This window comes from Salmo trutta, chromosome 30 (assembly GCF_901001165.1).
Source record: "Salmo trutta chromosome 30, fSalTru1.1, whole genome shotgun sequence".
Taxonomy (NCBI): Eukaryota; Metazoa; Chordata; class Actinopteri; order Salmoniformes; family Salmonidae; genus Salmo; species Salmo trutta.
In genome coordinates this window covers 22,416,908-22,435,613 of record NC_042986.1, presented here as the reverse complement: position 1 = coordinate 22,435,613, position 18,706 = coordinate 22,416,908, and the positions used below count along the sequence as shown (strand labels likewise).

Sequence of the window (18,706 nt, the reverse complement as noted above, 5' to 3'; positions counted from 1 at the left end):
GCCATTGACATGCCCTTTGAAGGGTTTTCTAGACTATTAGTATATTTAGTGAGGAAAAACTCAACTGCAGACAAAAACCTCAGGAAAAGGACATCACTTTTTTAACACGTCTAACTGAAGGCCCATTTCCCTCTTTGATACCATATAAATTATATCAAAAATATATGTTTTTTTTTATATTTATTGTGTTTTATATATATATATATATATATATATATATATATATATATATATAAAACAGTGGATACCTTTTTTTCCAGTACATGTGGCTAAATATTTTTATTCTTTAGAAATATATATATATATAATATATATATATTATGTGTGTGAAGCAACTTAAAGATTGAAAAAAGAAGAAAAAAAAGATTTCTGTTTGTTTAATGCAAAACAGCATGGGTAGTTATTTTCCCTAACATATCACTTTGATTCATGAAAAACCAAGGATTTGAAATGAAGCTTTCTTAAGTGTGATGTCACTGCTAAGATAAAATGTTTCCAAACTTAAATGTGACTTTTTTTCTCCCAAGCTGTACATCACAAAGCTAAATATACTAATAAAACCGTGTGCTATCTATTAAACAGAAACCAATGTCTTTTTGTCTTTTGCCAGGGATGTAATAAGGGAGCGTTGTTTTTACAAAATATATGTATAGGTATTACCTTTAGTGGATATTTGTTTATTTTTGTTGTATACACTAAATTGCACAACATGATGTACTCTACTGACAGCTGAATGCTTTATTGTAGGCTATACGTTTACATTCATATTGTGTTCATTGTACAATACAATATATTTCCAAACCAATGAGGAATTGAGGTGTACATCATTACCATAGTTAAATAGTCTACATCATACACTGTGATAACCAATGGTTTATAATTGTGTTACCAGCATCTTTTTTTAACAGTAAAACTAACATTAAAAAAAAACGAAATGTATTAGTATATTGATAAGGAGAATTACGTATAATAGATGTGGAATTAAAAACTGTGTGTTGCCTATACGCACTTCCTATATCACTTGCACCAGAGTCAATGGTGTAGTTGTAGATGGACAGATATACTCTGGGGTGTCGTTGATTTAACCGCCAAGCACGAACAGCAGGCGGACAGGTTCACAGACGTGGGGATAGCGGGAAATGTCTAGTGTTCCAAACAAAAACCCTGACTAAACGCGTTTTGTGGACCTGCTCAGCAAATGCCACTTGCAGTGCACAGATTTTGACCGTATTCCAGAGAGATGCGGTATTTGGTTATCATTCATTGGAGGACAAGTATAGGTAGGCTATTTCCTCTTTTTTTAGGCGCACTTGGCAAATGACAGGATCAATGTGGGCACAATTGGACATGGATATCTCGTTTCCGCATTCCCACGGCCAACAGTATTGTGTCCCTGATCTATCTCGACACAAAACAGGTTTATCCTGATTATCAACCTAATTATCGCTGATGCCGCACTATGTTTGCTGTGAAGGAGAGAAAGGGCAGCTCGAAGACGTCTCGAAACTGTATAGGCCTCTGGCTTTCCTATTAACACATTTATTTTCGCGTCGTATTGTCGCGGTTCCCTAAAGAAACCTGGATACCTCGGCGTTGCGACTGGCTTGGGATGGAGGTTTGTTGTCGTGGTTGCATGCCATGCTGTAGTCGACTATGGAACTGGATATGGCCCGAATTCCATTACCCAAATATGACCCGACCAGCCGAAATCCCCACTATTTCAGGTGATATCCGTGCCCCGTCCCCCAAGAAGAAACCGACTCAGCTCTATGCGGCTCTTTTCGATTTCGAAGCCAGGAGCGAGGAGGAGCTGACTATCAAGGAAGGTGACAAGCTGTCAGTAATAGAAAAGAGGGGGGATTATGTGCTTGCCAAAAAACTTACCGGTTCGATGGAGTCCGGACTGGTCCCGGCTACATATGTGGCCATTCTACAGGACGAATTCGCTAATCATAAGTGAGTGGCGCGTATATGCGCGCGGTCAACCTCAATATTGTTTCATTCATAATATGCAGTTGAGATTTCACCATGTTTCTTTCACTCGTTTCGGGTTTGATTGGCTTTTGTCCACCATATTGTATAGGATCATGTTTAACCTACCAGGTTTACCAGTAAGGTATTCCACAACCTACAGCGACATCTTTTTGGACGTATTTATTATTATATTTTTTGGTCTGATCTGGACCGGCCTTAATTGATTTCTGGACCCATAGCCGCGGGAAGTAGGGGGTATACTGCTGAAAATGTATAATTATATATTTTTTATTCACAAAAATAGTACGCTGGGCCTTTACTAGTTCTGTATTAGAGGACCAATATAGCCTTTTCTAGCGTAGCTCGGGCAAAAAAACCACAGCACCCCCAACCTGCAACATCTTCCATCTGGACCGGCCTTGATTTGGCTAAAACATAACACTATATTTACAAAAGTATATGGACACCCCTTCAAATTAGTGGATTCGGCTATTTCAGCCACACCGTTGCTGACAGGTGTATAACATTGAGTACACAGCCATGAAATCTCAATAGGCAAACATTGGCAGTAGAATGGCCTTACTGAAGAGCTCAGTGACTTTCAACGTGGCTCTGTCATAGGATGCCACCTTTCCAACAAGTCAGTTTGTCAAATGTCTGCCCTGCTAGAGCTGCCCCGGTCAACTGTAGGTGCTGTTATTGTGAAGTGGAAACTTCTAGGAGCAACAATTGCTCAGCCGTGAAGTGGTAGGCCACACAAGTGGTGCTGAAGCGCATAGCGTGTAAAACTCATCTGTCCTCGGTTGCTTCCAGAGGCAGTTTGGAACTCACTACCAAGTCCCAAACTGCAAACTGCCTCTGGAAGCAACGTTAGCACAAGAACTGTTCATCGGGAGCTTCATAAAATGGGTTTCCATGGCCGAGCAGCCGCACACAAGCCTAAGATCCCCATGCACAATGCCAAGCTTTGGCTGGAGTGATGTAAAGCTCTCCGTCATTGAACTCTGTTGCAGTGGAAACACGTTCTCTGGAGTGATGAATTACGCTTCGCCAATTACCCTTCACCATCTGGCAGTCCGACGGACAAATTTATAAAAAATAAAAACAGAAATACCTTATTTACATAAGTATTCAGACCCTTTGCTATGAGATTCAAAATTGAGCTCAGGTGAATATTGTTTCCATTGATCATCCTTGAGATGTTTCTACAACTTGTTTGGAGTTCACCTGTGGTAAATTCAATAGATTGGACATGATTTGGAAAGGCACACACCTGTCTATATAAGGTCCCACAGTTGACAGTGCATGTCAGAATAAAAACCAAGCCATGAGGTCGAAGGAATTGGCCGTGGAGCTCCAAGACAGGATTGTGTCGAAGCACAGATCTGAGGAATGGTACCAAAACATGTCTGCAGCATTGAAGGTCCCAAAGAACACAGTAGCCTTCATCATTCTCAAATGGAAGAAGTTTAGAACCACCAATACTCTTCCTAGAGCTGGCCGCCCGGCCAAACTGAGCAATCGGGGGAGAAGGGTTCCTCTGTGGAGAGGGGAGAACCTTCCAGAAGGACAACCATCTCTGCAGCACTCCACCAATCAGGCCTTTATGGTAGAGTGGCCAGGCGGAAGCCACTCCTCAGTAAAAGGCAAATGACGGCCCACTTGGAGATTGCCAAAAGGCACCTAAAGGACTCTCAGATCGTGAGAAACAAGGTTCTCTGGTCTGATGAAACCAAGATTGAACTCTTTGGCCTGAATGCCAAGAGTCATGTCTGGAGGAAACTTGGCACCATCCCTACGGTGAAGCATATTGGTTTCAGCATCAAGCAGATGTTTTTTAGCGGCAGGGACTGGGAGACTAGTCAGGATCGATGGGAAGATAAACGGAGTAAAGTGCAGAGAGATCCTTGATGAAAACCTGCTCCAGAGCGCTCAGGACCTCAGACTGGGGGTGAAGGTTCACCTTCAAACCGGACAACGACCCTAAGCACACAGCCAAGACAACGCAGGAGTGGCTTCAAGGACAAGTCTCTGAATGTCCTTGATTGGCCCAGCCAGAGCCAGTACTTGAAGCCGATTGAACATCTCTGGAGAGACCGGAAAATAGCTGTGTAGCGACGCTCCCCATCCAACCTGACAGAGCTTGAGAGGATCTGCAGAGCAGAATGGGAGAAACTCCCCAAATACAGATGTGCCAAGCTTGTACAGGGGCATCATACCTAAGGAGACTCCTGGCTGTAATCGCTGCCAAAGGTGCTTCAAACAAGTACTGAGTAAAGGGTCTGAAATGTAAATGTTATATTTGTTTTTTATTTTTAATAAATGTGCAAAAATAACAATTGAATAAATTTTAGAATAAGGCTGTAACGTAACAAAATGTGGAAAAAGTCAAGGAGTCTGTATACAGTGCAGTTGACAGATGGGAGCGATTATAAATATTATATTTTGCAATCTTCAGTTGGCACATCTTTCCTATATTAAATCTATTGAAAAATTATTATTGTGATATAATGCTTACTTCAATGAGAATGTACAATATGTGCTGTTGAAATTTGGCCATAGAATCAATGACCTAAAAAAATACGTATTTTCAAAGTCTGTAAATTATGTATTTCCAACGTTTATTCAGAAACAAAGATAACCTGATTTCAACTTCTGGAAAATACATATTTTCGACTATAGTTTTAAACCGGATTGCAACGTACGTAAAATACGTCTTTTCAACAACCGGAAAATGCATAAGATACGTTTTTTTTTTCAACGTCTTTTTGCTTACTGGGTAGGCTATATTTAACATAATGTTTATTTGAGGCTCCAAAAAAAAAGATTTGGCATGGTCATTATTTCAAATAGAACTAATTCAGATGAAATAATGTCAATGTTTGTTGACAGAGAAGTGAGACAGCAGCCCTCCCTTCATGTTTACTACTGCACACAGTTGACAGCATTGTAGTATATAACAATGCCACTGTATTACATTTCTGTATGTGGCTACCGTTACCGTTTACAAATAAAGTTCCTGTCTTTGTGGTCAGATTGGTGCAACTGCAGTCAAGTTTTAGCTTTAGTAACTACTGTATACGAAGTACAGCAGTGGATACACAACTTTTGACAAATGATAATCTTTCAACTCAGCTCACACCCGCACCTGACAGAGTTTCAGGTGAAACCTAAGCGTCATGGAAATGTACCTAGTGTTTGCAGCACAGCACAGCCACACCCTTTCTTGTTAATTACTGTAAATAGCCTTCCTTACTCTCTGAATGGAGTCTAGCCTATGAACCACACCTACTTTTCCACTCAAAGCAGCTTGAGTTTGAGAAATAGATCAATTATTAGATTACATTGATATTGGGGGGGTTCACTGCGGTTGTTTTTTAGGGGAAATTTGTGTGTGTGTCTGTGTCGGTGTGTGTCTGTGTCAGTGTGTGTGCTCTTGTCTGCTCCTGTGTGCAATTGTGCATGTGTCTCTTTTTGTCTGTCTGTTTTCCTCTTTCCCTGTCTGCCTGTTCATCCATCCATCTGTCTGTCTGTTGAGGTGGTACTATGGGAACATCAACCGGCTGAAGGCTGAGAAACTGCTCCTGGCCTCTCAGAATAAGGATGGCTCGTTCCTGGTGCGCATCAGCGAGAGCCACAGTGATGAATACACCATCTCAGGTAAGCCCATACGGCATGGTCACATGTTAATTACTTGGTAATTCATTAACACAAGCACCATATGCACCATTTGGTAGCCTACTGGGTAGCTCTGAATTCATTTAAGTAAATACCAGAAAGGACCCAGTGTTACCCACAGACATCCAATTAAATTACATTATTACATTAGAGTTCTAATATTTAATTATGTTGTTACCACACAATTTCACTATTAAATACTATGCAAACAAATACCAGTGGAAAAAGAAGTGCAGTCATTCATTCACCAATGGGTGGCAATAAAGTCCTTCCATAGTTGAGAACCACCATCATCTGATCACCCACTGTTCTGTAAGCCGTGTCCAAGTCAGTGCTCATATGTCCTGTTGCTAATATTACTTTGGCCAAGTGTGGGTGTGACATAAGACATTTAAAAAGGAATACTGTGTGTAAACCACCCTGCTTTTGAAATGTATCAAAAATATAAAAGTCAAATCATGTTTGCCCTCTCCTCCACAGCCAGAAACATTGGGAAAGTGTTCCATTTCCGAATCCAGCGTTCATTGATCGGTGCATATTTTGTGTCAGACAAGATTTCCTTCGCCACTCTGGGGGAGCTGATCCGATACTACCAGAACAGCTCCAGGAGTCTAGGAGTGCCTCTGGATGAGCCATGTGCACAGCAGGTGTGTATACCACCCAGATCTCACACACAAATCCAGAGGTTTTGGCAGACAAATTCCCAAAATCAAATCATATGTTAGAATTATGTGTTTACTTTGACATCATTACGGAATCAAGAAGCGGTAGTGTAGTAGCAGTGATCAGGCTGTTTTTACTGGAGACCTCTCCGTGATCGGATCTCTTCTCTCTTCCTTCCCAGCGGAGATGTGACTGAATCAGAGGCTGTGGAAAGCCCCGCAGACACACATGCACTCTCCCCCCCTCACTTCAGGCCCTTTTTATTTCACAATTTTATGCTTTTCAATTTTGGTATTTATAGTATTTGCATTTATATTTCTTAGCAGTTACACTTGCCATTTTATACACAATTTGATTGTAGGTGTAGTTTTGTGGCAAAAGCATTTTTGTCCTCCATGTTCAATTTGAGAAGAGTAAATGAGAAGCTCATACCAAGACTAGCATGTCTTTAATGCCGTTGACACTTCTGTAGCTTCCTCGTTGTTGTATGAAACAAACATTTAGACTGAGCCTCTTGAAAAGAAAGCCAAGATTTATTTCTAAACCTCATGAGATTGAAAGGAGAAGATGTTACATTTCATTGGTAGTTTTTATTTAACCATGTGTATTTTGATTTGCCAAGACAATCACAATGTAAACTTGGTAATCATTTAAGTATATATATAAATCATCCTTTGTAGATTATTTCTTGATTGAAACATTTATTTTGTAGCACTTGATTATCTAGGAGCCTAAGTATCAAATACATTTGTATTTTTAAAAGAGCCTGTGTTAGGGAAGTTTCTTTATCTTTCAATGTACTAAAGCCATCTGAGCATCACACACACGACGGGGCTGTAGTGGAGCGGGTCGAGAGACTCAAGTTCCTGTGTCCACATCACTTAGATATTAACATGGTCCACACACCAACACAGTCATGAAGGCACGACAATGACTCTTGCCCCTCAGGAGGCTGAAAAGATTTGGCAAGGGTCCTCAGATCCTCAAACCGTTCTACAGCTGCAGTACTGAGAGTCTCTTGACCGGCTGCATAAATGCTTGGTATGGCAACTGCTTGGCAGCCGACCACAAGGCTCGACAGAGGGTGATGCTGTCCGCCTAGTAAATCACTGTTGGGAAGGCCTGGAAAATTGTCGAAGACCCCGGCCACCCAAGCCATGGACTGTTCACTCTGCTACTGCACAGCAAGCAGTATCAGAACGCCAAGTCTGGGATCAAAAGGCTCCTGAACAGCTTCTACCTCCAAGCCATAAGACTGCTGAACAGTTAATCAAATGGCTACCTGAGACTATTTGCATTGACCCTTTTTGCAGTCGTCACTAATTACCACAGCCACAGTCATAACCCCCCCCCACCTATTTCTACAATTTGTTTATTTAAAATCTGATTTAACTTAAACCTAACCACAATGCTAACCTTATGCCTAACCCTAACCTTAAATTAAGATCAAATATAAAAAAGAAAAGATTACAGCCAATTTTGACTTTGTGGATGTGGTAACAACACTTTTTTGCACAAACTCATAGTCACGAACCGGCTCGAAGCCCGTAACAAAAAGGGAGAAGACGTGGAGATAAGAATAACAAAATATATTTATTAACTAAAGTAAACTAAATACAATTAGCAATGGTGTGTGTGTGTGTGTGTGTGTGTGTAGTCAGAAATCAGTAGTGTGAGTGGTTGTGTGGATAAATGTGATAATGAGGGGTGTTGAAAGTTGCCAACGCAAACAAACAGCCACAACCAAAATCTATCAGTGTCTGCATGGAGAGAGTCTTCCCAATGAATGGGGAAGAGGTGCATTTATCCTGGGACACACCCGAGCCCAGGTGTGTCCCATTCCGCTGACGACCCTCCCGGCTCCGCCCACCGACATCCTATTAAGGAAAACAAGAGCAAAGAGATTTCGGCAGACAGAGTGGGAGGGCAAAGACAAAGACCCCAGAACACCATACCAGTCACAACAAATTGATCCAGCCTTTGCGTCCCTTTGCCCCAGCCAACCTCGTCCTCCCCAGACCTCAGCAACCTTTGCGGACAGGAAGCAGCCTTGAAGAGGAAAGAAAACCAGACCAGAAGGGAACAGACAGGAGCGACAGAACAGGACAATACCAGACAAGTGGTCAGTCACGGGGACATTAAGGAACTGGGCACACGAGAGAGCGCGTCAGCAATGACATTATCAGTCCCCCGGATGTGCCGCACATCGAGATGGAATGCTTGTAAAAATAAACACCATCTCATTATCCTCTGATTAGGACACATCATGGACCTCAAAAAGGTGAGGGTTATAGTTGGTGTAGACCACAATAGGTACTACTCCCGACCCAACAGACCTCGAAGTGTTGTAGCGCCCAAATGAGTGCTAGTGCTTCTTTTTCAATGACCGAGTAGTTCAACTGATAATGGTTAAACTTTTTGGAAAAGAAACTAACAGGCCTCTCAACCCCAGACTCATCTGCTTGCAGCAAAACTGCACCTGCCCCACATGACTAGCATCCACCTGCAAGGTAAATGACAAATCCACGCGAGGAGCAGCCAGCACCGGAGTTGAGGTAAGCAACCTCTTTGCATCTTCAAAAGCCTGTTGACAACGAGAAGACCATACGTAAACAGCCTTAGCTTTCAGCATATATGTCAAGGGAGCAACCACAGAGAAGTTCCTACAAAAACTACGATAATAGCCAGTCATTCCCAAGAAACGCATCAGTTCCTTTTTAGTAGTTGGTGGAAAAGCATCAATAGCTACCACCTTAGCCCAAACAGGACGCACTTCACCCTGCCCAACCACCTTTCCAAGGTATGTAATGGTCGCCTGAGCAAACTCACATTTACCCAGATTTATCGTGAGGCAACCCGCAGCTAGGCGGTTGAACAAGGCTTGAATACGGGACAGATGTTCCTCCCAAGTATCTGCATATATCACTACATCGTCCAGATAAACAGCGCACCCGGCCAGACCGGAGACAACCCTGTTCATGAGTCGCTGAAAAGTGGCAGGTGCATTATGCAGGCCGAAACTCATAACCGAATACGAGTACAGTGGCACCTTCCAATAGCCCTTTAACAGGTCAAAATTACTCACAAACTTAGCTGCGCCGACTTGATCAATGCAGTCCTCCATCCGAGGAAGAGGAAATTAATCTGGCTTAGTGACACTTTACCTTACGGTAGTCCGTACAAAATCTGTTTGTCCCATCCGGTTTACTGACCAAGATACAGTGAGAAGCCCAACTGGAGAAAGAAGGCTCTGCTATCTTACTCTCCAGCATGTACCCGATCTCAGCATCCAGACAACGCAGTTTCTCTGCAGAAACTCTATAGAACCGCTGACGAATGGGGTCAGCATCTCCAATGTCAATATCATGTTCTATTAAGTTTGTACGTGTAGGTGTATCAGAAAACAAACCTGGAAATCTCTGAATCAGACCAACCATCTTTCCGCCCATCAACAGGTAGATGAGCGAGAAGGCTGTCTAAAATATCCAGTGTCTCTGAATTTTTCAATCTACCCTGCAGTATGCAATCGTCGGGACCAGGAACATCTTCCTCATGCACAGACCTAGCATGACAAGAACCCAGGGAAATTAACGGTATCGGCCAAAAGAACAGGTTTACCGTCCTCTGTAGACTCCCACTTCAGTCTCAGAGGAACGTGCATAATAGGGTTTTAACAAATGTACATGTTACAGTTGGTGTGCTTTTCTCCGTTCTGGAGTGGCAACTAGATAATTTTGCTCAGTGTACTGGCTCACAACGGTATATGGACCTTGAAGCTTGGCTTGAAAAGGAGAACCAACAAGTCGCAGCAGAGCAAGAACCTGGTCACATGGACTAAAGTGACGAGGCTCAGTTCACCAATGAAATATGCCCTTCATCCTCTCCTGTGAACATGATAGCTTCTCTTTAGCCATTTCACCAGCGGCGTACAGGCGTCGCCCGGAAATCACACACATAGGATAACAGGGACTGAGGAGGCTCGGGAGACTTCCAGTCATCCTGGAGAACAGATAGAAGTCCACACACCCTATGAAACACAAGGTCATTTGGACTGAAACTCATACTCTGTGAAACCTCCCTAGCGGCTAAAAGTAACCAAGGCAACCCCTCCTCCCAATCCTTATCCATCTCAGTACAATAAGCTCTCAACAAAGATTTAATTGTTTGATGGAAACGTTCCAGTGCTCCTTGACTTCGCGCGTGATAGGCGCTAGACAAATTGTGTTTAATATGGAGCTGTTGGAGAACCTGACCAAAGAGATTAGAGGTGAAATTAGATCCTTGATCACTGAATGACCTTAGGGATTCCAAACAGTGAGAAACTGAGTCAAAGCTTTTAACACAGACTTAGTGGTGATAGTCCAGAGAGGATAGGCAGCAGGAAACCTAGTGGTCTGACATCACAGTGAACAGGTAACTGCCTTAATCTAAAAAGAGTAGTAGAGGACCAACAGTCAGATACTCAAAAGGTTGGCTGAGTATAGGAATAGGAAACAGTGGTACGGCTTCATAGCTTGATTAGGTTTACCAGTTAATTGACAGGTGTGACAAGTTTTGATCAACTCAGAAACATCCCTCTTTAACCTAGGCCAAAATAAACGTCTTAATATGCAGTGGTAGGTTTTCCTCACACCCATATGTCCAGCAACGTCGTTGTGGGAAGTTGTCAACACCAACTCATGAAGCTTAACTGGTACAACAACCTGACTAACCGCCTCCCCCAGAAAACAACTACCATGACACCCACTTTCTCATCAGGACATCCTCTTGGAGAAAATAGCCATGGGCGACATCTCCCAACTGTTCCACAGGCACAATTTGGGAACGCAGGTCTTCTAATGTGGGGTCAGTCCGTTGCGCGTTGATTAGATCGGAGCGGGATACCGATAACGGGATAACAGGGTTGCATAAACTGATGTTGGACTGGTGAAAGGTGAGGTTGTTGTGGGGCTGCATCCTTCGTTGCCTATTGAGGGTATCGACGTTATTCTTGGGAATAACTTGGCTGGTGAGCGTGTATGGCCTGTCGTGTTGCCATCTCTAGTGGTTTCCGCTAAGCCGTCATTTGTAGGGATTCCTGATGAGAGTGCGCAGAGTTACCCAGAGGTGTTCTATGAGCTGTGGTGACCTGGTCACTGCGCCGGCTAACGAGAATACCAAAGAAGTCTGTCACTGCTTGAACTGACAGTGTTCAAACCTATTCCCCTAATTAGAACACTATTCCCCGAGTCAGTCTCAGCAGAGAAGGGTAACAGACTCCAACACAAACGATTCAGAGGCACCTGTGTCTCTCAGGATCTTCACTGGCACTAGGTCCTTACTTCCTAACAGACACAAAACCCTCCGTAATGAAAGGTAAATAGTCTGGGTCAATATGGACTTTCACATGCCCCTGGGCATGAGACAATGTGTCAGGAGTGAACTGATGTGGAACAGGCGCCGCTAACGCCGTAGGCTTAGATTTAACATAAGCACACATACTGAATTTACCCCTAGCCCTGAGAACTGGACATTTGTTTTTCTAATGACCTGAACCTTGACAGTAGTGACACTTGACCAAAGTCAGCTTTACCACGGGACTCAGGCTCAACCCTAGCTGAATGAAACTCTGCCCGTGAACCAAAGTATCTTGGTGAGCGAGGCCCAAAATCACTCCGAACGCCCCCACTCACTCCGAATACGGGGCTCGGCAAAAACCCTTTTGTGAGTCAAAACATACTCGTCCGCCAAAACCGCAGCTTCAGCGAGAGTCTTTACTTTTCGTTCGTTAATGTACGTGGCTATACGATCAGGGATTGTGTCCTTAAATTGCCTTAACATAATCAGATCACACAGCCCTTGGAAAGTCATAACTGCAGAGGCGGAACACCAGCGATTAAACTGTGAAGATAATTCTCGCGCAAACTCAACTTGAGTGTTTCTCATCCCTTTTTAAAGTTCTAGATCGTTGGTGGTAAGCCTCAGGAACCAATTCGTAAATCTGTAACAGCCGTTTTAACCTTATAACTGACACTGTCGGCTACACTAAGAGCTGAATATGCTTCCTGCGCTTTACCAGTCAGCACACACTGCAACATTAAAGTTCGGTCAGAATCAATATCAAATGTGTCCGGGGCACGACCAAAAGAGGAGCGACCCCTAGGTACATCTGGGTCACCTTCCCAGAGCAAACTCTCCCCTGAGAGCTTTCCTTCCCTAACCAGCTCTAGCCGCTCTTGTTGCAGCTCGATTTTAGCCCACTCCAAATCCTGTTTAAAGTCCAATTCCTTTTCATACTTTAGCCGATCGTGCTCTAGCTGTAACAGAAGCAGTTCTTTCTGCTGTTCAAAAAGAAGACTACTAGGACTAACCGATGGAGCAGCCGTTGTAACGTTACGGGGAGACGGAGAGTCCTCAGCAGAGGCTGCCCCAGTGGTAACTTCAAGAATACCACTCCATTGGCCTTCAATATCAACCTAATAGAATTTGACGTTTATCACCAATTTCAACCTTATAGTGTTCAGCAACCTTCAACAGCTGTTCTTTAGTACATAATTCTAACAGTTCCTCTGATGGAAAGCGAATGAACTCATCTACGTAAGACGACATAGTCACAAGAAAATCTCACTCTTCCCCTCTGCTGAGCACACCAGACCACAACCAGAGAAATGACAATCACACTGGGCACCAGAGAAGAGATGAGATATATGGAGCTTCCCCAAAACCTACAGTAACTCAACCCTAGTCTTCGTGCGGATTTGTGGTGGATAATTACACACTGTAGCCCACTGGCAAGGAAATAAACCCCCCAGCACGCTGGCAGATTCCACCAAGCCACGGATGTGCCCCCGAGACCACTGCTCAGTCCACGGACACCACACAAAAATAAAACATTAACAATGCCCAACGTATTCCAAAGTAAAACACTAAGCCTAACATAGGAAAAAAAGGCTACAGCTCCGGGTAGCTAATGTCACTACCCTACCCAAATGTCCCACTGAGGTACACAGCCGATTGTACTCACCTCCTCAGACCGATGTCCCAACAGCGAGTAGCACAAGAGTCTCCAGCCTGGGCAGGGGCCTGGAAACTAACCTATGTACTTTCTCCTACGCAACAAACTATCCACCGCAGTGGCAATTTTACCATACAAAAGGTAACCAGTACTGGGCACCAAACATTACAACTCAAACAAGCTGTAACAAAAGATGCAAACAAAGTACCTACTGAGATTAACATTAACTCCACGTTTTCTCCCAAACACACATACTAGTAAGCCAAATGACAATGGTATTAGTCCTTCATAATACAACAAAGTGCTAGACACCAAAATGTCTAGGAACCAACCTTAAGTTCCCAGATGAGCCCCCACTTGTCACGAACCGGCTCGAAGCCCGTAACAAAAAGGGAGAAGACGTGAAGAATAACAAAATATATTTATTAACTAAAGTAAACTAAATACAATTAGCAATAGTGTGTGTGTGTGTGTAGTCAGTAATCAGTAGTGTAAGTGAGTGGTTGCGTGGATAAATGTGATAATGAGGGGTGTTGAAAGTTGCCAACGCAAACAAACAGCCACAACCAAAATCTATCAGTGTCTGCATGGAGAGAGTCTTCCCAATGAATGGGGAAGAGGTGCATTTATCCTGGGACACACCTGAGCCCAGGTGTGTCCCATTCCGCTGACGATCCTCCCGGCTCCGCCCACCGACATCCTATTAAGGAAAACAAGAGCAAAGAGAAAGAATTCGGCAGACAGAGTGGGAGGGTCGTCACAATATTGATGCCACATACTGCTGCTACTCTGTTTATTATCTATCCTGATTACCTAGCCACTTTTACCCCTACCTACATGTACATATTACCTCAACTACCTCGTATCCCCGCACATTGACTCCTTACAGGTAGTCCTTCTATAAAGCCTCATTATTGTAACCTATTGTGATACTATTTTCTATTTTTATTTGCTAATGTTCTTACTTTTTAACTCATTGTTGGTTAAGGGCTTGTTATTAAGCATTTCACGGGAAAGTCTGCACCTGTTGTATTCGCCGCTTGTGACAAATACTATTTGATTTTATTTGACAAACAAATGCGTAATCATTTTGCTTGTAGTTTGCACTTTTGGGACTATTTCATTGGTTCCATTGTACTGGGAAATACAAAATGAAGCACAGCTCAAGAATTTGAAAGTATTCGCCATACCCGGTAGCTGTGTTCTGTGCTGCTGTAACAGTGTTGTGGTGTCCAGTTGTGAGGCTGCTTGTAACAGTGTTGTTGTGGTGTCCCCAGAGGGAGCTGTTTGACATGGAGCCCTGGGAGCATCCTCGGGAGGAGTTTAAACTGCAAAGGAAGCTGGGGGAGGGCCACTTTGGAGAGGTGTGGGAGGCCCTGTGGATCAACCAGAACAATGTGGTGGCCATCAAGATGCTCAAACAAGGTAAGCATGCTAGCTCTTGCTGTTATCATATTAATACATGATTCAGCACACTACAAGCAGAAGTTTGGAAAATATTTGATGAGTGACTATTGATGAGGGAATTATTTTCAAAGACATAATGCAGATGGGCAAGTGCTGCAATGGCAAAACGTTATAAAAAGCAGGAATGCATGCATGCGCAAAACACACAATTACATACTCTCTAACTGAGTCAGTCCATTCAGGTCAGGGCTCTCACATTGTTTATAAAGGGATTATAATACTACATAGGGTCAGTCCTAAGCTCCTTATCACCTGGACAGCACTGACCTCAGCCCCTCTCTCTCTCTCTCTCTCTCTCTCTGTCTCTCTCTCTCTCGCAGAGGACACTAAGCAGGATGAGTTTGTGAAGGAGGTGCAGGCACTTAAGAACCTCCACCATCCCAAGCTGATCCAGCTGCTGGCCCTGTGTTCCAGGGGAGAGCCCGTCTACATCGTCACTGAGCTCATGACCAAGGGCAATCTCAAGTCCTACCTGGGCAGTGAGTCAGTCCCACCCTCCCCTCTGTTCCCCAGTCTTTACATTGCATTCAGTGTGTGTGTTCACAGATGATTATGCTTGACCAATAACATAAGTATTCAAAAACCTCAAGTGGTCATTGGGTGCTTGGCTGAAAAAATTATGTAATAGCAGGAATCATATATGGCTTGCATATTAAATAGCTCCAACTCAGGTCACCTGACAAAGATCTGAGATTTAAATGTTTTTAACTAATAAACGTATATGTTAAAGCAAATGAGTAACTATGCAGACCTTATCATGCTTGACAGATCCTAACCTGTGCACTCACTATGCTGTTCTCAGCGACGGAGGGTCTTGTGCTGTCCTCTGCCCACCTCATCTACATGGGCAGCCAGGTGGGTGAGGGCATGGCCTACCTGGAGGACCGACACATCGTGCATAGGGACCTGGCGGCCAGGAACATCCTGGTGGGAGATGACCTGGTCTGTAAGGTGGCTGACTTTGGACTGGCACGGATCATTAAGGTAAGGATAGAATGGATGTGACATGAATGTGAAATGTATGGAGAAATGAAGAGGGAGAACCTATAGGTTAACTAATGCTTTAGAAAAATATACTGTATGTTGGGCTTACTTATCTTGGTCAAGGCGCAATTGTTCACTCTCAGATAAAGCAAGGATTCTTGCTTAAAAAGCAAAAAAGGTATTGGGACATTTCCATAGGAATATGAAGAAATGCTTAATAAACACGCGCGTGTGTGTGTGTGTGTGTGTGTGTGTGTGTGTGTGTAGGACAGTGTGTACACAGCCAGCAGAAGCACTAAGATCCCAGTGAGATGGACGGCCCCTGAGGCTGCTCTCTACCAGCGTTTCTCTGTCAAGTCTGATGTCTGGTCCTTCGGTGTGCTGCTCTATGAGATGATGTCACGAGGAAAGATGCCATACGACGGTGTGTGTGTCAAACGTTTTCAAGACAATATTCTTATTTTTACCATTATACAACACGTATCACGAGAAAAAGTCAACCCTCATTACAGTTAATCTATTACCTCTATCTGTAAAAATGCTTTTGAATATTTCCCTCTGACTGATAATATTTATCCCTCTGAATAATATTTATTCTTCTCCCTCTTTCTCTCTCTCAATCTCTCTCTCTTTTGCTCTTGATCTCACACAAACACACACACAGGAAAGAGCAATAAGGAGGTGCTGGAGCTCCTATCGACAGGCTACAGGCTGTCCTGTCCAAGTAGGTGTCCCCCCAACATCTATCGCATTATGTTGGAGTGCTGGAAGCCAGAGGCCTCCAAGCGGCCCTCCTTCCATGCCCTGCACAGCCAGCTAGACACAATCTATGCCCGCATGTACTTCAAGACCATCGAGGTCTAGATCTGGAGGAGGAGTAGGAGGCCAAGGGGTGACTGCACTGACATAGACACTCAGACCAATGCAAAGCAGAGGGACTGCAAGACATTGTCATTGTCTTTTAACACCTTTTAGTCTGTTTTTAGCCAGTTGTCTTGGTTTTGTCATTGATGTTTTTATTTGAGGTTATGTGCAATAAATAGTCCCTCCTGGGGAAAGGGAGGAAGGAGAGAAGGAAAGGAGGGCAACAGAAGTGGAGCCACTGTTACAACCCACCAAGGCGCTATGCTACAGTTTGCCCCACTGCACACAGGCTAAATGGCCAGTCATACAGAAAGTGCCTATATGTTTACACACTACAAAGACTTATCTCATAGAAACAGCTCACACAGTCCACAGTGATGGAGGACATGGTCATTGAGACTGGAGAGTGAGCCATAGAGGACATATTTTGGAATTTCTACTAATGGAAGATTTTTTTTGGAACTGATGCAATTTTGAACAGTCAATGCATGATATTGAAGAGATATACTAATACAGTTTGGGAAATATGAGCCATATCATAAACTTCCTTTATTGTACTTTGGTTGAGTCTCTTCCATATCTTGACTATGCCATTGGGTATTTAACAACCAAAATTATGATAATAAAATATTTTCTAGATAACAATCCTGTTTCATTGTGTGTGTGTGTGTGTGTGTGTTAGGAAGAACATACAATTATAATGCTTCATTTGTGTACAAAAAAACATAACCACCCAATTTCTTTAAATCCTCCATAAAATAATGGGAAAGCCACACCAACCTCTGGTGCTTCAATCTTAGCTCATTTATAGCTGGCCGTACCGTGGCGCTGTCCACTGACTAGGTGCTGAAATCGCAGCCAACTTTCATGACCGCTAAACGCAGTGCAGTCCATTGTGCCGAATTCAATTTCGTCCGCAGTTAGCCTTTCAGCGATATTTGGTGAATCTGAGAAAAGGGGGAAAGTCTTTACAATTAAATTCATATTACCACAATTGTATTTTGTGAGTTTGAATAAAATAGAAGTAGCGATAGGACACGAACAACGTAGGCCTAGTCTACAGTAGCATGCATTGGCAGCCGGAGTAAAATGCATTTGGACTTCTGTTATTGTTTCTTGTTATTATTATTATGGCCAGTAGGCCTACAGCATAAGCTCAGCAAATCTCACCAGATGGGTATCAGTGCATTCGGAAAGTATTCAAAACCTTTTCACTTTTCCCACATTTTGTTACATTACAGCCTATTCTAAAATTGATTAAATAGTTTTTTCCCCTAATCAATCAATTTAAGAATGATGGAGGCTACGGTGTTATTGGGGACCTTCAATGCTGCATAAATGTTTTGGTACTCTTCCCAAGATTTGTGCCTCGACAAGATCCTGTCTCGGAGCTCCACGGCCAATTCCTTCTACCTCATGGCTTGGTTTTTGCTCTGACGCACTGTCAACTGTGGGACCTTATATAGACAGTTGCGTCTTTTCAAATAATGTGCAATCAATTACATTTACCACAGGTGGACTCTAATCAAGTTGTAGAAACATCTCAAGGATGATCAATGGAAACAGGATGCACCTGAGCTAAATGTAGAGTCTCATAGCAAAGGGTCTGAATACTTATGTAAATAAGGTACTTCTTTTTATATACATTTGGAAAAATGTATACACCTGTTTTCGCTTTGTCATTATGGGGCATTGTGGATAGATTGGGGATTTTTGTATTTATTTAAAAAAAATTAGATTAAGGCTGTAACTTAACAAAATGTGGAAAAGGGAAGGGGTCTGAATACTTCCCGAATGCACTGCACATACATACATACATACATACATACATGCATACATGCATACATAGCAGGATAAATTAGTTGACCAGATAACTTTGATAAACAATCAGAAATAACTATTGATTTTCTGGTTCGTTAGGAAATCTAAAGTTAGATAAGCTTGAATGGGCATGTTCTAAACATATCTTTCTAAAAATAAACACATTTATTTCAGAATATTCAGGCAAGTTATCTGGCGGGCGGGTGGGGCGTGTTTTCATTTGGCTGTAACATAATACCAGTAATAGGGACAGAGCTATGG

The 18,706-nt window shown here is 43.0% G+C and overlaps 1 protein-coding gene across 1 annotated transcript; it reads left to right on the top strand.

Moving 5' to 3' along the window:
* Nucleotides 1-1,046: 1,046 nt before the first annotated feature.
* On the top strand, nt 1,047-17,269 carry LOC115168282 (tyrosine-protein kinase SRK3). Its single transcript, XM_029723412.1, has 8 exons — nt 1,047-1,956; nt 5,513-5,634; nt 6,133-6,299; nt 14,587-14,734; nt 15,097-15,255; nt 15,579-15,760; nt 16,028-16,184; nt 16,425-17,269. The coding sequence occupies exons 1-8, from the start codon at nt 1,610-1,612 to the stop codon at nt 16,622-16,624; spliced, it is 1,482 nt and encodes a 493-aa protein (XP_029579272.1). The 5' UTR covers nt 1,047-1,609; the 3' UTR covers nt 16,625-17,269.
* Nucleotides 17,270-18,706: the final 1,437 nt, after the last annotated feature.

Bases quoted from the DNA above. Each gene is read 5' to 3' on its own strand.
- LOC115168282 (XM_029723412.1), top strand. From the start codon at position 1,610: ATGGAGGTTTGTTGTCGTGGTTGCATGCCATGCTGTAGTCGACTATGG. The intron at 15,761-16,027 runs GTAAGGATAGAA...GTGTGTGTGTAG, and splicing joins GACTGGCACGGATCATTAAG to GACAGTGTGTACACAGCCAG. The intron at 16,185-16,424 runs GTGTGTGTGTCA...ACACACACACAG, and splicing joins AGGAAAGATGCCATACGACG to GAAAGAGCAATAAGGAGGTG.